Here is a 16,977-nt window from a genome sequence, read left to right on the forward strand (position 1 = left end):
GAACTCAAAAATCAGTAGGTAGATGAAACTTCCAATCAATTGGAAACTACTGATGAGTAAATTGAAAATCCAATTTAGGTGGTTGTTGAATAAAAAAACTGAAAGGAACTAAGCTATAACAAAATAACTGGTGGAACAATCCTAAAGTACAGCAATTTTAATGTTAGAGAAAAAGCACAGTTTGATATATTCAAACAATTTTGGTGATAATGAATAGATTAGTTTGGCACCAGACTTACATTAGTATCACTCTGATTTGAGAGAAAGAGGTGAATGTAGTGCCAATGAAATGTGTAGGATGGGGCTAATGATGGTCAAATAGGACTGTGTATATCAGAAATTGAATTATCCAGCAAGTTGTTAGATAGTGTTTTCTCCCTTCCAAAGTTGAATGCTGAAGAATTATTGTTCCCATAGGTCCCTACATGCTATCAGAAATTGGACTGATACCTGGTGTCACACGCAAAATGCTGGAGGAACTCAGCAGGCCAGGCAGCATTTATGGAAAAAAGTACAGTTGACATTTGGGGCTGAAACCCTTTGGCAGGACTGGAGAGAAAAAGCTGAGGAGTAGATTTGAAAGGTGATGGGAAGGGAGAGAGAAACACCAGGCAATAAGTGAAACTCGGAGAGGGGGAGGGATGAAGCAAAGAGCCAGGAGGTTGATTGTTGAAAGAGACAGAAGGCCATGGAAGAAAGAAAAAAATACGGGGGGGGGGAGGAGCACCAGAGGGAGGCGATGGGTGGGTAAGAAGATAACATGAGAGAGGAGCAAGGGATAGGAAATGGTGAAGTGGGGTGCATTACTGGAAGTTTGAGAAATCAATGTTCATGCCATCAGGTTGGAGGCTACCCAAACAGAATGTAAGTTGTTGTTCCTCCAGCCGAAGTGTGGCCTTATCCCGACCATGGAGGAGGCCGTGGATGGACCTATCGGAATGGGAAGTGGAATTAAAATGGGTGGCCACTGAGTCATCCCGCTTGTTCTGGCAGATGGCCTGCACTGTTGGGCCTTTCAAATCTACTCCTCAGCTTTTTCTCTGCAGCCCTGCCGAAGGGTTTCGGCCGGAAACGTCGACTGTACTTTTTTCCAAGATGCTACCTGGCCTGTTGAGTTCCAGCAATTTGTGTGTGTTACTTGGATTTCCAGCATCTGCAGGTTTTCTCTTGTTTCTGATACCTGGCATGTCTTTTTCCTCTTCTGTCAGTATCTTGTGTAAATTTGGGTTTGCTTTCCAAATGCATTCCAAAAACATCTTTGGGATTCTATTGCATTGTGTGTTCTGCTTCTAACTTGTATCCTCCTGGTCTCTTAATTGGTGGCTACTTGCCACCTATCTAGATCTTTTTCTGGAATATTTCTTCTGCTTAAAATCTACCTTTGAAGATTTCATGTCAACAATGATGTATGTTTTTATTACGTCACTGCAAGAACTTTGAACTATTTTTCTATGGATGTCTATCTCTATTTTTTATTTCATGAATTAAGACTTTCCTGTGAAGTTGATAGAAATGAGCAGCATCTTTTCACTAGAAAAGGAACAAAACATGTATCATGCTGGCAGTCTGGATTTACGGGCAGAAAAGGCTGTTGGAAAAATTGGAGCTGAGAATTAACTGGCATCACACTTTAAATAAAAAGGAACCCAGAATGAAAACATAATCTTAGCAGTGCTATAGTTAAATTACTGATGTGTTTGAGCATTGGGATACAGTTATTGAAAAGGATTGAAAACACATTAGAATGCATAAAAGTCTGAAGAGATTATATTGGATGTGGTTCCTCTCCTGGTTTCAGCAGGCTTCTGTTCCTGTGAAATGTTTGCAACCCAATCAGTTTGTATGTTGGAAATCACTGTGTAGGTTGAGTTCTTAGGCAGCAGTAGATGCCCACAACCCCACAGCAGCAAATAAATCCATACTGCTGTTCGCTATTTACATAAACTGGGAGAACCTGTAAACTAGAGATTATCTGTGAACAAAGAAAGGAACTGCTAAAATGATTTTGCATGATTTTTTTATCTGCATGGGAATGGATTAAATATGGAGCAGTCAATAAACGTGTCTAACCTGTGGGCATTTATGCTTAATTTTAATTTAGCACTTCTTAAGACTGTACTTGTCTCCTGATCTCCCTGACTTTCAATTTCTTAGACTCAGGTTGCTAGATCACTTATTTTAATTCTTCCCGACTGCAATAAACAGTGTTGCCCTTGCTTTTACTAGTTCTTAACCCACTTAAGCAGATTTATTATATTCTTAATTTTTTTTGTTTCCTTATACTTATGTTTGTGATTTGAGTTTCTTTGGCCTGAATGTAGTAACATGGCTTCCGATGACTTCTGCCCTAACCAAAGTTTTGCTTTCACTGGATAAGAGGACCTTTCATTATAGGTTACTCTCTGTATTTGTTCTCTTGTTTCACACCAGCACACAACTAATTTCTTTTCACCTTTGGCTTCTGTAGAATGTGCTATGAATCATACTCTTGAGACTGTTACCATTGCTAGCATGAAGCGATCAGCAGCAGTTCCTACTTTATCCCTCCCTTTCAATATTTTGATGTATAATTCAATCACTTTCAACACACAGGAGTGCATTTTTGGGTTATAAATATCCTTTATGTGCATGACATGGTATGATTCCGTGTGTATCTGTAACATTTTTGGATGTTGTTGGGGTGGATGTTCACACCCTGTTTGTACATGCTTCCCTCCTTGCTACCTACTCACAAAACAAAGCAAATATCCTCTTTATATGCCATTAAGCATCTTATTAAAATGTTCAATTTACACTGTATTCCTCCATGCGTTTTGGAGAGCTTGTTAGTTCAGCGAAGTACCATGTGCATTCCCCAAACCCAATTGTCATTTTATCTTTGCTACTTTCAACTTTGTCCTTGGCCTTTAATATATTCTTATAAAAGTGTAGATGAATCTAGCAACAACAACAGAGTATTTTAAAAGCCTTTTACAACTTTTCTGGATTCTACATTTGAGTTCAGCAATTTCAGCTGGGGTTACTATTCCCAGTTTTGTTTCTGGACAGCAGCAGTTGGTGGTAATCCTTTTGCAGTGGATTCTGGTTAATTGGGCCCTTGGTTAATTGGGACAGCCACTTATATGGGAAAACTGTCAAAGAACAAAAACAAATCAGTAAAATAGATGGGATTCCCTTTGCTTATTTGGGCCACTATGCCGCTTAGTTAGGACAGGAGATTATTGCCAGGCAATTTCTAACCAGAGTCAGTTGCGCGCATTTGTGTGGCCATTAGACAGTACATCGTAATTACATTCAGGCTTCGAGATGCTGGAAGTGAAAATAAAACAATTTCACTACTTCAAGTGATGAATTTGAAGGTATCGACAATTACCTTGAATGTTAAAATGAAAATGAAGTCTTGGTGGATGCAATCGTTGAAAGCTCTGTGACATGGCAGTACATTATCTGCACTTGGTGTCTATACTGATTTTGTTCATTTTCAGTCAAGGGAACATGGCAGAGTACACTGGATAAATTCCTTTGTCAATAACTATTAGAAACTAATACACTGTTTTATAGTATTGCAGTAGTATTTATAGTGTTCTAATTTGTTCTACATTTCATTTAACTGCATAATTTATTACTCAATTTGTCTTTTTTTGTATCTTTTTAAGTATTTCCATGAAACTTTGGCTAATTGGGACAGCTACTTAACTGAGCCAAAATGTACTGGTCTGATGTGTCCCAATTAACCGTAATCTACTCTATTCCATCTATAGCTTAAATTTGATTTCAACATCCTTTGCTTTGCAACATTCTTTCTTCTGTCATTTTGTTTTCTTCTGGTTTTAGCTATATCACAGGCCTTCATAGATGTTGCATCAAGTGCTGAGAATCACTTACTGATTTTTGGTTCAGATTTCAATATTTCACTTTTGTAAAAGTTCGAAGTGCAATTATATCACCATATACAACCCAGAGATTCAGTTTCTCATGGGCATACTCAATAAATCCAAAAACCATATTAGAATCAATGTAATGCCCTTGCTGAGGTGTTGTAACATCAACCAGACGGTCAGCCAAGCTCCATTCAAAAATGACATGAGAGTCAGAGCATAGCGTCTTAGTTCCTTGGTTTTATTGCAGACTCAATGACATGACATACTGAATAAGGAGTGAAACTGAAAAACAACAAAATACTGTGCAATTACTATGTTATTGCATTCACAGAAGTAAATATATACAGGAAAATAAGAATTTTGTTAAAATTTTGCAGGAAAGTATGATAAGACTCAGACAAATAAATACTATAGATAAATAGTATGTTAAACTATTAGCATCGAGGTTAGTGCCTAGTAAACTAAAAAATAATATTCTATTTCAGCAAAATCTTATTGATACCTTTTAGATTAACTTCTAAACAGTATAACATCAACTTATAAGCAATGCTTCTGGGGAAATAGCAGAGAGTCTTTAGGTAGGAACTTCTTTCTCTCCTAATAAATCTCTGGCCTACTACCAGCCAATGTAATTTCCTCCTTACTACTTCCTCACCGCACAGGACGTGACCTAATACAGATAAAATAAACTGTGCTTTATCACTTAGAAAAACATAAATGAATTGCCAAAAGGGAAGAACAACCAATGAAAGATCCCACTCAACAGGGCAGACAACCAGTGTGCAAAAGGTAACAGACTGTGTAAATACAAAAGAAAAAAAATGATAGATAAAAGAACAATAAATATTGAGAACATGAGATGAAGAGTCCTTGAAAGTGAATAGGTTGTTAAAGCAGTTCAGTGATAGGGCAAGTGAAGTTGACCCATCTGGTTCAAGAATCTGATGGTTTAGGGGTAATGACTGTTCTTGAAAATGGTGGTGTGAGTTCTGAGGCTCCTGTACCACCTTCCTGATGGCAGCAGGGAGAAGAGAACATGACTTGGGCGGTAGGGTCCCTGATGATGGATGCTGCTTTTCTGTGACAGTGCTCTGTGTAGGTGCAGTACACCATCCAATATTCTTAGTAGGATTTTCCGTTCAAGGGCATTGGTGCTTCCATACCAGGCTATGATGCAGTCAGTCAGTATACTCTCCACCATACATCTATAGAAGCTTGTCAAAGTTTTAGACGTCATGCCAAATCTTCTCAAAATCCTAACGAAGTAGAGGCGCTACCATGCTTTCTTTGTAATTGCACTTAACGTGCTTTGTCCAGGACAGGCCCTCTGAAATTATAACACCAAGGAATTTAAAGTTGCTGATCCTCCACCTTTGATCCCTCGATGAGGGCTGCCTCATGAGCTTTTGGTTTGCTCCTCCTGGTCAATAATCAGCTCCTTGGTCTTGCTGACATTGAGTAAGAGGTTGTTGTGGCACCACTCAGCAAGAATGTCAATCTCCCTCCTATATGCTGACTTATCACCTTTGATTTGGCCAATGGCAGTGGTGTCATCAGCAAACTTAAATATGGCATTGGCGCTGTACTTAGCCACACAGTCATCAAGTGTTAAGGAAATAGAGCAGGGAACTAAGCACACAGCTTTGTGGTGCATCTCTGCTGATGGAGGTTGTGAAAGAGATGTTGTCAATCTCAACTGTTTGAAGTATACCAGTTTATGACATTGCAATGAAATGGTCCCAGTTGTGATGTGTTGTTGTCCCCTTAGTTTATCTTTGGAATTATTCAGAACATCAGAATATTTATAAACCTTAGTGACTCATAAACAATATTCACACTGCGTAACTGCACCTTATGACCAGAACCTAATCTTCCCATTTGGATCCAAAGTTTACTTGGTAATGGGAAGCTGATGATGATGGCAGAGAGGAGAAATGAGACTACAGATACTGGAATCGAAGTCCTGACCATTGGTGTGTCACAAGGTTTATAGCTGTTTGTCATATATATTAGTGATAATATATTGATGTAGAAGGTATGATAAGTTTGCAGATAACACAGAAATTGCTGTTACTGATGCTGAGACTGATCGTGTTAGGATGCAAAATGATGTCAGTTGGTAAATTGGATGGAGCAATGACAGAAAGAATTTAATCCTGGTAAGTGCATTTTTCAATGTCAGAAAAGTGTGATCTATTCCACATGAATTGTGGAGGTGGGGGGAGGCAGGGAGTATTTAAGGACACTGGGACCTGGATGTACAAGCCCATAGATACCTAAAAGTAGTAATGCAGGCTGATGAGATGTAAAGAAGACTTGGTGCATACTTGCCTTCTGTAGTTAGGGCACAGAATACAAGAGAAAATAGTTCTCAGCACAACTTCACAGAACTTTATTTAGACCATGGATGGACTATTGTGTGCAGTTGTAGTTCCCATGCCACAAGAAAGATGGAGCAGAGTAGATTTACCAGTCTACTCCCTAGAATGGAGTTCCCATACCAGATGGTGATGCAGCGGGTCAGGACACCCAATGGTGATTCTGTAAACTTCGGTTAAAATGGGGTGGAGGAGGGTGGAGGAGCCTCACTCGCCTCAATCTGTCAAGGAAGTGGAGACACTGCTGTGCTTTCCTGACCAAAGAGGTGATGTTGGAGGACCAGGTGAGATTGTCTGATATGTGCACTCCCAGAAACTTGGTGCTCCTAACTCTCCATGGTGGAGTTGTGTATGTGCAATGAGCAGTGGTCAGCTTCACCTTCCTGAAGTCCCCAATCTTACCTCTTTGGTCTTGTCCGCATTGAAACTGAAGTTATTGTGCTGACACCATTCTACCAGCTGCTCTACCTCTTCTCTAAGTTGTCCTGCCATTGTTGTTGATGAGGTCAGCCACTGTTGTGTTATCAGCAAACTTGATTTGGTTTGAACTGGATTTAGCAATGCAGGCATGAGTCAGCACTGTGAATAACAGCAGGCCGAGCTCGCAGCCCTGGTGACCACCAGTGATGGAGCTAGAGATGTTTCCGCCAACAGGAACTGACTGTGGCCTTTGTTAAGAAGTCCAGGATCCATTTAGAGAGAGAAGTGTTGAAACCCAGTGAGGACAGTTTACCCACCAACTTCTGTGGGATGATCATATTAAATGCTGAGCTAAAGTCAATAAACAGTATCCTGGCCTGTGAGGCATCACTTTCCAGATGAGAAAAGGACGGAGTGGATTGCAGAGGCTGTGGCGTTCACAGTGGAATGATTGAGCAATAAGTGAATTGGAAAGGGTCCAGTATAGCAGGAAGATGGAATTTAATGTGATCCATCACCAGCCGCTCAAAGGATTTCATCATTATTGAGGACAGTGCCACTGAATGGTAGCTTACTATCGCCCTCTTGGCTTCGGAATGATGGTGGCCGTCTTGAAGCCTGAGGGGACAGTAGACTGTTCCAGAGAAATATTCACAATGTCTGTTAGAACTCAGTTAATTGAGTTGCACAGTCCCACAACCAGGTATGTTATCAGGCCCTGAGGCTTTAGTGGGTTGACCCTGGCTACGGTCTTTCTCACATCAGCTACCCGCCAGACAGAGCGCCTGCTTCTCGGGGAAGGGGACCTTTTCTTACTGGCACATCGCCCCATGCATCAAACAGAGCGTAAAAGTCATTCAGCCTATCAGGAAGAGAAGCATGACTGTTGTTGAGGCACATGATGGACTTGCAGTCTGTTATGGTCTGAATATTCTGCTACATGTGCCTCATGTCTCTGGTGTCACAGATGTAGCTGAATAATCCCACTTTGGCTTCTTGATGGCACGGGAAAGCACAGCTCTGGCTGACCTGAGCTGTCTTATGCCTCAATCTGTGCCCGAACCTCAGCTGTCAGCCATGGCTTCTCATTTGCCCTCACAGAGATGTGTTTAATAATAGTGATGTCTTCATTGCTCTCTCTATGTAGCCAGTCACAGATCTCGCATATTCATTGATGTTAATGTTATGGTTGTAGGTAGCCACCTCCCTGAACATATTCCAGGTTCTTCCTTCTGGCCAGGTTTTTATCTGTCTTTGACATTTTTAATTACAAAAAAGGAATTATTTTATATAATCTTCTAAAGGCTTCTTCTGTGGAGTGAAGTAACCTCAGTAAGGCTATTATGCAGGATTTAGATTAATAGGTAACCAGTCAAAGAATTGGAGGTGAGTATTGGGAGCAGCTTTGTATGTATCAGGGATGTTGGTAGATACCAGGTCCAATGTGTTCTCACCTCTGGTAACAAAGTCTACATGCTGATAGAATTTAGGCAGGACTGCTTTTAAGTTAGCATGATTGAAGTCGCCAGCAATAATAATGAAACCATCGGGGTGTGTGGTTTGCAAGTCACTGATGGCGCCATAGAGCTCACCTAGCATTTCCGCAGCATTAGCACGGGGAGGATGTATACAGCCACAATCACAACAGCAATGAACTGCCTTGGTGAGTAGAAGGGCCTGCACTTCACCGCTAAGAACTCTACTATAGGCAAACAGTGGGCCGTTTCTACCGAAATGTTCACACTCCAGTTCTTATTAACCTAGATACATAACCTCCACCACGGATCTAGCCAGAGATCGTGGGAATTCTGTCAGTTCAAAGAGAGATGAAACCCTCTTGTTGCTTGGCCACTTCGGGGGTGGTATCCTGGAGCCACGTTTCTATCAGAATGTGCTGTGGTTCATCTCGTGCTGATTTAGCCTTAGACACAGGTAATCTAGTTTATTTTCTAGCAACCAAAAGTTTGAAAGCAGAATAAATGAAAGAGCTGTTTTGATTGGTTTTGTCTTTAGTCTTGCACGAATACCAGTGCACTTTCCTCACTTTTGTGCACCACTTCTGACTGCGTCTCCACTGGGTGGCTGTAGCAGGTAACAACACTGTGCACAATAAGCTCATGCTGCGGACCTTATCTGCTGTCCAACATCTCGTTTGTGAGGTAGACTTGCAGTACTTGGTGTTCTAATATGCAGTGGTGTCTTGTGATCATAAGAAAGACAAAGGATAAATAATTACGCCATTAGTTGGAGGTGGAGTGGCCGCTGCGACTGGACAAGCTGCCATTTTTAAAGACATTTCAGTTCATTTGTCTGTAAGTCAGGTGTTTGTGACCCAGGGATGGACTGTAATACAACAATTAACCACTTAAAATAATTAAAACTTTAACTGTTTGGTTACCACATTACTTGAATGAAACACTTTTTTTTGTCATTAGCTAGGCAGATGGAGAACCAATTTGCAGGCTGCCATTATTCCTAAATTTTAAATCGTGTTTGCATTGTACTTTCTTGTTTTTACATTTTTTGGTTGTTGATGTTTGTGTAATGTGGGAAATAGGTTCTGATTATCATTTTTGTACCTGAGTATTTTGTATGTCCATTAGATGGCCTTACTGAGGTTACTTCACTGCACAGAAGAAGCCTTTAGAAGATTATATAAAATAATTCCTTTTTTGTAATTGAATTTTGCAATTAGCAACTTCATTTGCACTGTTTCCACGAATGTCATGTACAGTATATAAGTAGTGCCTGACCATGAGCATTAAATACAATGAATTTTCTTTTTCTTCACAGGAAAAAACTGATGTTGAAGGGACTTTATTTGTTTATGCAAGGTATGGATAATTGGTAGAAATATTAGTGGTTTATTTATATTATAAACATTATTATTCAAAAAATCCACTAAGCTACCTGGTAATAACAAGGCATTGGTAAATTTCAGATTGCCTAGCATTCAGAGTAACCTCGGTGGTGATAGAAGCACTTGAGGCTTTGACACCTGACTCCAACAAATCCTGGGAACAACATCTGAGGCTACGTCCACACTAGACAGGATAAATCTGTAACCGAAGCTTTTTCTCTTCGTTTTGACCCTCCGTCCGCACTGAAATGGCGTTTTCCTCCCCCGAAAACGGAGCTTTTCTAAAATGCTCTCCAGAGTGTGTAAATCTGAGAACGCTGGTTGGGCATTGTAGTGTGTATGGGGTAACCGGAGGTTTTAAAAAACCTGTCGTCCCTTTCATTGGTGAAGAGACTATGGCTGTAGGAAATGTTTCCAGGGTGACCCCTCTGTGGGAGCAGGGAAGATGTTGGTGGGGCCACCCGGGGGTCTGTGTGTCCGTATGTGTAGCTATTGTAGTGGCTGTGAGGCTGGTATTGTGGCAGTGAAAAGTACTGGGGGTGGGGGGGGGGGGAAGCCATCATATTCCTCATCATTGCAATTCCCTCTGCAACAGAGTTAGTCAGTTTTTCAGTGCTTATCATCAGCCGGGTCATACTGTCTGTGAACTCCCTGTCGGTTGCCTCCATATGCTCCAGTATTTGTTTCTTTAGTTTTAAGTCCTCCTGCGCGAGAGCCAACAGTTGTCTGTCATTTGGCAATTTCCTTTTAAGTTTTTCTAGTCTGTAACTGGACAAACATGCACCAAGTATACCGTTTCCTCTTTGCTTGTTTTCTGTAGATGTGTCCTGCACATGCCCAGTAAGAGGAGATTCGCCCAAACACCCGTTTTAATGTGGACGGAGGTATTTTCAAAAACTCCTGGTGTGGACCCCTATCGTTTTTACGCGAAATCAGCGTTTTCAAAATTATCTGGTCTAGTGTGGACATAGCCTGAGATCTTGGTCCAGAAGAGTGCACTGCTAGGAACAGCAAGGATGCTGCGCTAAGCCCTCAAGCTCCCAAGGCCTCTGGTAGAGGACCTGATATTGAGGGGAAAAATACACATACCTAAGGAATGAGGGAAAAAACCTCAAACTCCTAATGAAATGCAACCACTGGTGTGTCTTCATAATTGCATCATTATGTTGGGTCCATGTTGGATCTTCAGAGATGTTGACACACAGGAGCATAAAACTGCTCACCCTTGCCAGTTTATTGATTAGTACTGAGGAGATGATGATGTTGAACGCAAAGCTGTAATCAACAAACGGCAGCCTGATGTAGAAATTACTGTTGTCCAGGTGATCCAAGGAGTCGAGTGGGGGGTGAGTGAGATTGCATGTGCTGCAGACCTATTGTGATGGGTGAGTTGCAGCAGGTCCAGATCCTTGCTCAGGCAGAAGTTAATCCTACCACGATCAATCTCTCAATGAACTTCACAGTAGATGTGAATGCAACTGGATGATAGTTATTAAGGCAGCTCACTCTGCTCTAATTAAAAACCAACAGAAAGCAACTAAAAGAATCATTAGGAGGGAAGAAATGAAATATGAAAGCAAGCTAGCAAACAGTATCAGGGTGGATAGAAAAAGCTTTTTCAACTATATAAAAAATAAAAGAGAGATGAGAGTGGATATAAGACCACTAGAACATGAGGCTGGAGAGATAATAATGGGGACAAGGAGTATTTTGCATCAGCCTGCACTGTGGAAGACACTAGCAGTGTGCCAGGTGTTGAAAGGCTTGAGGGAAGAAAAGTGAGTGCAATGTAGTGCTTTTTTTTAAGTCTGCTTCAAGAAATTGTAAGTTGACACAGCAATGTTGCAGAATAGACTTTTGCATCATGTGTGGTGGAGGCAGGAATTGTTGTGAGAAGGTCTAATGTGCTGTTTTCTGCTTTTTGGATACAAGATCTGCTTCTCCCAGGCATGGCTTCACCATCATGAACAGATTGAATGTGGAAAACCGGACCGAACCAATTACCAAGGACTTGGAATTCCAGTTACAGGACCCCTTCCTGCTCTACAGAAATGCTCAATGTAAGATTGGAAAACTATAGCTGATAAAATTTCACACACATTTTCAGCCATTTCTAAACTTCAGACACAGGCATTACTTGGTGCTCCTGCTTTTTCCCATTCGCCTTAAATTCAATCAGTGATTTAAGTAATATATTTATTGTTGGATAGCCAGTAAGAATACTTGAAGTTTGTTCTGTTAGACATCCAATTTCTTTACTTAAATGATAGTTTTTGGTGATACTTGTGATAATTGAACATTCTATGAAATAATAAAGTCCTATCACTAACACTAAAGCTTCACTAATCCTGAAGAAAACGACTCCCCACTTGATTATATATATAAAAAAAACTAAAAGTGATTTTGTTTGGTATTAGGTGAGTGAAGAAGGGAAGGAGGTGAAAAGAAAACATTTTCAGGGCACTGAAGTGATGACTTGACCTTTCAAATACTAGTGTAGTTCTGACAACACAGGAGCCTAGAGAGTCCATAGATGAAACTTCAAATCTGCAGCACGCTAATGTAGCAGTTAGTGTAACACTATTACAGTGCTATCGACCCAGGTTCAATTCCTCTGCTGTCCGTAACAAATTTGTACATTCTTCCTGTGGGTTTTCTCCAGGTGCTCTGGTTTCCTCCCACATTCCAAAGATGTACATGTTGATAGGTTAATTGGTCACGGGTTTAATTGGACGGTGTGGGCTTGTTAGGCTGAAGGGCCTGTAACCATACTGTATCTCTAAACAGAAAAAATAAATTAAATCCCACAACTACAGTGTGAAGTTTATTTTCCATTAATATTGGGGGTGGGGTGGGGGAGAAAAACTAGCTGAGAATGGTGAGCAGAAAACTACAAGTTGTTGTATAATCTGATGTCCTTGGGAGAAAGTCTACCATCCTTAGATTAAAGATTGGCTTTATTTGTCACACGTACATCAAAACATACAGTGAAATGGATTCCTTGCTTCGGGGATGTGCTGGGGACAGTCTGCAAGTGTCGTCATGCTTCTGGCAACAACATAGCATGCCCACAACTTCTTAACCGCCAACAATACATTTTGGAATTTGGGCAACACCCCAGAACACCTGGGGATAACCCACACAGTCTTGCGGTGGGAATTGAACCCCAAAGACTAAAGTGCTGCGTCAGCACGCTGCCCCCAGTATTTTAATTTACTACCTGCAGCAGTACAGCTGTCCTCTGAAATGCCCTAGCAAGTCTTTCTGTATTATAATCTCAATGTTAAAACAAAACAATTTTCTTTAAAAAAACTGCTTATCTGGCATTGACTTAGACTCTGACCTTGAACATGATGAAGTTGCTCCCAGCCCAGTCTTGCAAAGTATCCCTTGGCAACATCTGGAGACAAATGTCTAAACTGAAGACAGCTTCGAGCATTAGCCTGATAGTCATGCTGCAGAATTGTACTGTACAGACAGAACACCTGTAATCAGTATGAATCATGATTGCCGGGTATGTCCTATCCTACCTGTAGGTCAGTCTTGCAAAGGGTGGTAGTACTGTTTTATGTAGGCAACCCCCAAAATTGAATTGAAACTCTATGAAGTCACATGGCATGAGCAAAGAAACCATCTCCTGATTGTAACCTTCCTAATGAGAACACTGATAGTATTGGCTACTCCAATGAATTGAGTTGGTGGGATTACCATTATGCTAACTGGAGGAAACTCAGCAGATTGGCAGCTCAAAATGAGCATGAGGTGCTGTAGAAATTGGAAGCAGCTAAAACGTACTGCTCCAAAGTCATTAATGTTATACTCCTGCATGTCTTTCGTCATTATCTTGGGAATCAAACAAAATTTATTGAGATGTATTGGAAGTTGTGCTGGCAGTAGAACCAGGTGTACCTAAAAATGAGGTGTTAACCTTGTGAAACAACAATTTGAGATTATATGCTTATTAAAAATCAGCTGGAGACAGCACAGTTCCACAATTGATGGATCAGAACAAAGCTCAGCAATTCAGCCACTTGTATTGTGAATGATGGATGCCAATGAAATATCTGACGGGAGGAGGAGAGCCTTTTGAAAATGATTCTGGGACAGGCCGTGAGACTAAAGTATTGGCAATCATCTTCAGATAATGATGCTGAATTGATCTCAGCTTTGTCTTTAGATCCACATTATCACAGAAGCTTCAACCAATTTGATTTGCTCCATATTATATCAGGAAATGGCTCAGACTGAAATAATCTGAGAATAACATCCTTGTTCTGCTAAAGACTTGTTCTCCAAGTCTAGCCATGGTGTAAGCTAAACTGTTCTATACAATTTCAACACCAGTATACAGATATCAATGTTTTTTCCATAAGATGCAGAACAAAGCCAATTGCTGAATTATCATAAATATCTCTGTCATCAATGAAGTTATGTCAACATTGCTATCAACTGACACTCATCACCACCTAATTTGGAACCTTTGGGCTCATTAACACATAATTTGGTACCTTTGGGTTCAGATGGAGATTGCAGATGCTGGAAATCTGGAGCAATGCACAAAAAATGCTGGAGAAATTCAGAGCAGGCAGTAGCTAGGGAAGGAAATGAACAGTTGATATTTTGAGCCAAGATCCTTCATCAGGTCTGGCAAGAATGAGGGCAGAAACCATAAAAAGGTATAAGGGGAGGGGGAGAGCACGAGTTGATGGGTGATAGGTCTATTCAGTTGAGATTAGGAATATATAACATCCGTGGTTCAAACAGGGACCTAAGAATTGAATTCCAGAGGTGAGGTGAAACTGTCTTCAAAGTTCAAAGTAAATTTATTATCGAAGTATTTATATGTTACCATATACTACATTGAGATTTTTTTATTGCAGGCATTTAAAGGAAAATAAAGTAATGCAATAGAATTTATGAGAAACTATACATAACAAAGACTGACAAACAACCAATGTGTAAAAGAAGATAAATCATACAATTAATTTAAAAAAGTAAAATAATACTGAGAACACAAGTTGTAGAGTCCTTGAAAGTGAGTCTATTTTGTGGAGTTAGTGTTGAACTGAGTGAAGTTATTCACAGTGGTTTGATTTGGCTAACAACAGTAATGTTATTAGCCAACTTAAGTATGCATTTGAGTTTTGTTTAGCCACACAATCAGGTGTAAAGCGAGTAGAGGAAGGGGCTAAGCACACAGCCTTTTGGTGATTGTGGAGATGTTGCTGCCAATTCATTCTGACCGGGGTCTGCAAGTGAGGAGGTATTGAGACCCAAGTCTTGGAGCTTAGTGATAGTTTCAAGGGGATGTGTTGAATGCTGAGCTATAGTGAAAGAAGAACATCCTGATGTAGACATCTTCATTGTCCAGATGTTCCAGAGCTGAATGAAAAGCCAGTTAAATCACACCTGCTGTTACACCTGTTGTGATGGTAGGCAAATTAGAGCAGATTTAAGTCACTCCTCAGGCAGGAATTGATGTGTTCTTGGATGTAAGTGCTACTAGATGATAGTCCTTGATTCCGGTCAAATAGGCATTTTGTTGAGGACTAAGATGGCCCCAGAGAGAGGCAGCACTTTGCAGAAAGCTAGCAGGTACCTAGTTTCATATTTGAGGTTTGGCCTTTTAAACCTGAAAATTAGTATTGGTTTATTATTGTCATGTACATCAAGATACAGTGAAAGGCTTGCCTTCATACTGTTTATACTGATCTAATAGTTGCATTAAGAACAATTATTATGGAAGTAGGGAGTAGCTTGCATCAAATTGCCATGCTCTAGTGCCAGAAACTATTGGAGTAAACAATTTACCTTTAAGCTACAGTTTTTAAATGAATAAGCAGTAATATGAACACAAGACACAACTGGCTGACTTGGAATATACCACCCAGAAGGTAAACACAGCTTCTAGGAACACTGGGGAAGCCTCCATTGCCTTACAAAATACGCTGCAGGGTAGTGCTTCAGATATGACCCCCCTCTAGCTTTCTCTTGGGTAATGTGCAGACATCAGAAAACAAGATTGAGGACCGCTGAACAAGTTTGGTTAATCAGACGTACTCTAAGGAGGAGCAGCGTATTGTGTTTCACAGAGACATGGCTCACTTCCAACTCACCTGACCACATGCTTTAACCCGAGGATTTTGGGATCCACTGCATGGATTGTGTAAGGAAAAGAGTGCCAGTGTCTACTTTATGGTAAAATCATTGAACTGCAGAGATATGGTGATCTTGTCCTATTCCTGGTTCTCTGACCTGGAACATCTGGCAGTGAGGTGCTGATTATTCTATCTTCCACAAGAGTTTTCCGTAGGTATCCTGACTACAGGCAATATCTCAGCTCAAGCAGACATCAAGCTAGCATTTGATGATATAAATGCTGTGATGAACAAGTAAGCGTAGCCCAATGCCTGCAACATAGTGGCAGGAGACTTTAATCAGGCCAATACACACTCAATGCTGGAGGAACTCGGCAGGTCAGGCAACATCTATGGAAGTGGACATTTCAGACCGAGACCCTTCTTTATCACTTCTTCAGGAAGGGGAAAATGCCAGAGTAAAAAAAGGTGATGGGAGAGGATGATAGGGCAGCTAAAATATGTTAGGTGAAACCAGGTGGGTGGGAAAGGTAAAGGGCTGAAGAAGGAAATTTCGTGATCTCTCTGTTTCCCTCTCTATAGACAAGCTGTATATTGACATCTTTTATAAATCTACCAATTTCCACAACTATCTTGACTATATCTCTTCCCATTCTATCTCTTGTAAAAATTATATTCCCTTTTCTCAGTTCCCTGGTTTCTGCTGCATCTGTTTCCAGGATGAGGCTTTCCTTTCCAGGACATTCAAGATGTCCTCTTTCTTCAAAGAACAGGATTTCCCTTCCTCCACCATTGATTCTGCCTTCATTCACATCTCCTCTATTTCTTGGACATCTTCTCTCCCCCATTTTCCTGCTGCCTTAACAGGGAGAGAGTTCCTGTTGTCCTCACCTACCACTCCATGAGCCTCCGTATTCAACATATCATTTTCCACAACTTCTACTATCTTCAACAGGATCCTAACACCAAACACAACTTTACACCCCCAACCCCACCCACTCTCCACTTTCTGCAGGGATTACACCCTCCATGAATCCCTTGTCCATTTATCCTCCCTGCTAATCTCCCTCCTGGTACATATCCCTGCAAGTGATCGAAATGCTACACCTGCCCATTTACCTCCTCCCTTACGCAACCAGAGACGCAAACAGTTCTTCCAGGTGAGGCAATGCTTCCTCAGCTAATCTGTTGAAATGTTCCCTATGCGGCCTCCTCTACATTGGTGAAACCTGACATAAATTGGGGGACCACTTTGTCAAGCATCTCTATTGCAAGTGCCAAGCGCGTAATTTCCTGGAGACCAACCATTCTGTCCATGGCTTCTTCTTTTGCCATGATGA

General features: G+C 40.9%; 2 protein-coding genes across 5 annotated transcripts in view; one reads left to right on the forward strand and one right to left on the reverse strand.

Moving 5' to 3' along the window:
- cacna1c (calcium channel, voltage-dependent, L type, alpha 1C subunit) overlaps positions 1 to 16,977 on the reverse strand; it is a 687,918-nt gene that overhangs the window by 660,145 nt on the left and 10,796 nt on the right. The window lies entirely within an intron of this gene.
- Positions 1 to 16,977, forward strand: part of dcp1b (decapping mRNA 1B) — a 70,534-nt gene that overhangs the window by 1,107 nt on the left and 52,450 nt on the right. The window contains exons 2-4 of one of the 3 annotated variants that reach the window (XM_072267754.1): positions 4,589 to 4,670; positions 9,473 to 9,513; positions 11,472 to 11,599. In XM_072267754.1, the coding sequence (XP_072123855.1) occupies positions 4,599 to 4,670; positions 9,473 to 9,513; positions 11,472 to 11,599 (241 nt within the window). In that variant the 5' untranslated portion in view covers positions 4,589 to 4,598. Of the gene's footprint in view, positions 1 to 4,588; positions 4,671 to 9,472; positions 9,514 to 10,366; positions 10,424 to 11,471; positions 11,600 to 16,977 lie in introns of those variants that run through there. The other 2 variants (XM_072267753.1, XM_072267755.1) reach the window with 2 other exon arrangements.

Source organism: Mobula birostris, chromosome 9 (genome assembly GCF_030028105.1).
Source record: "Mobula birostris isolate sMobBir1 chromosome 9, sMobBir1.hap1, whole genome shotgun sequence".
Taxonomy (NCBI): domain Eukaryota; kingdom Metazoa; phylum Chordata; class Chondrichthyes; order Myliobatiformes; family Myliobatidae; genus Mobula; species Mobula birostris.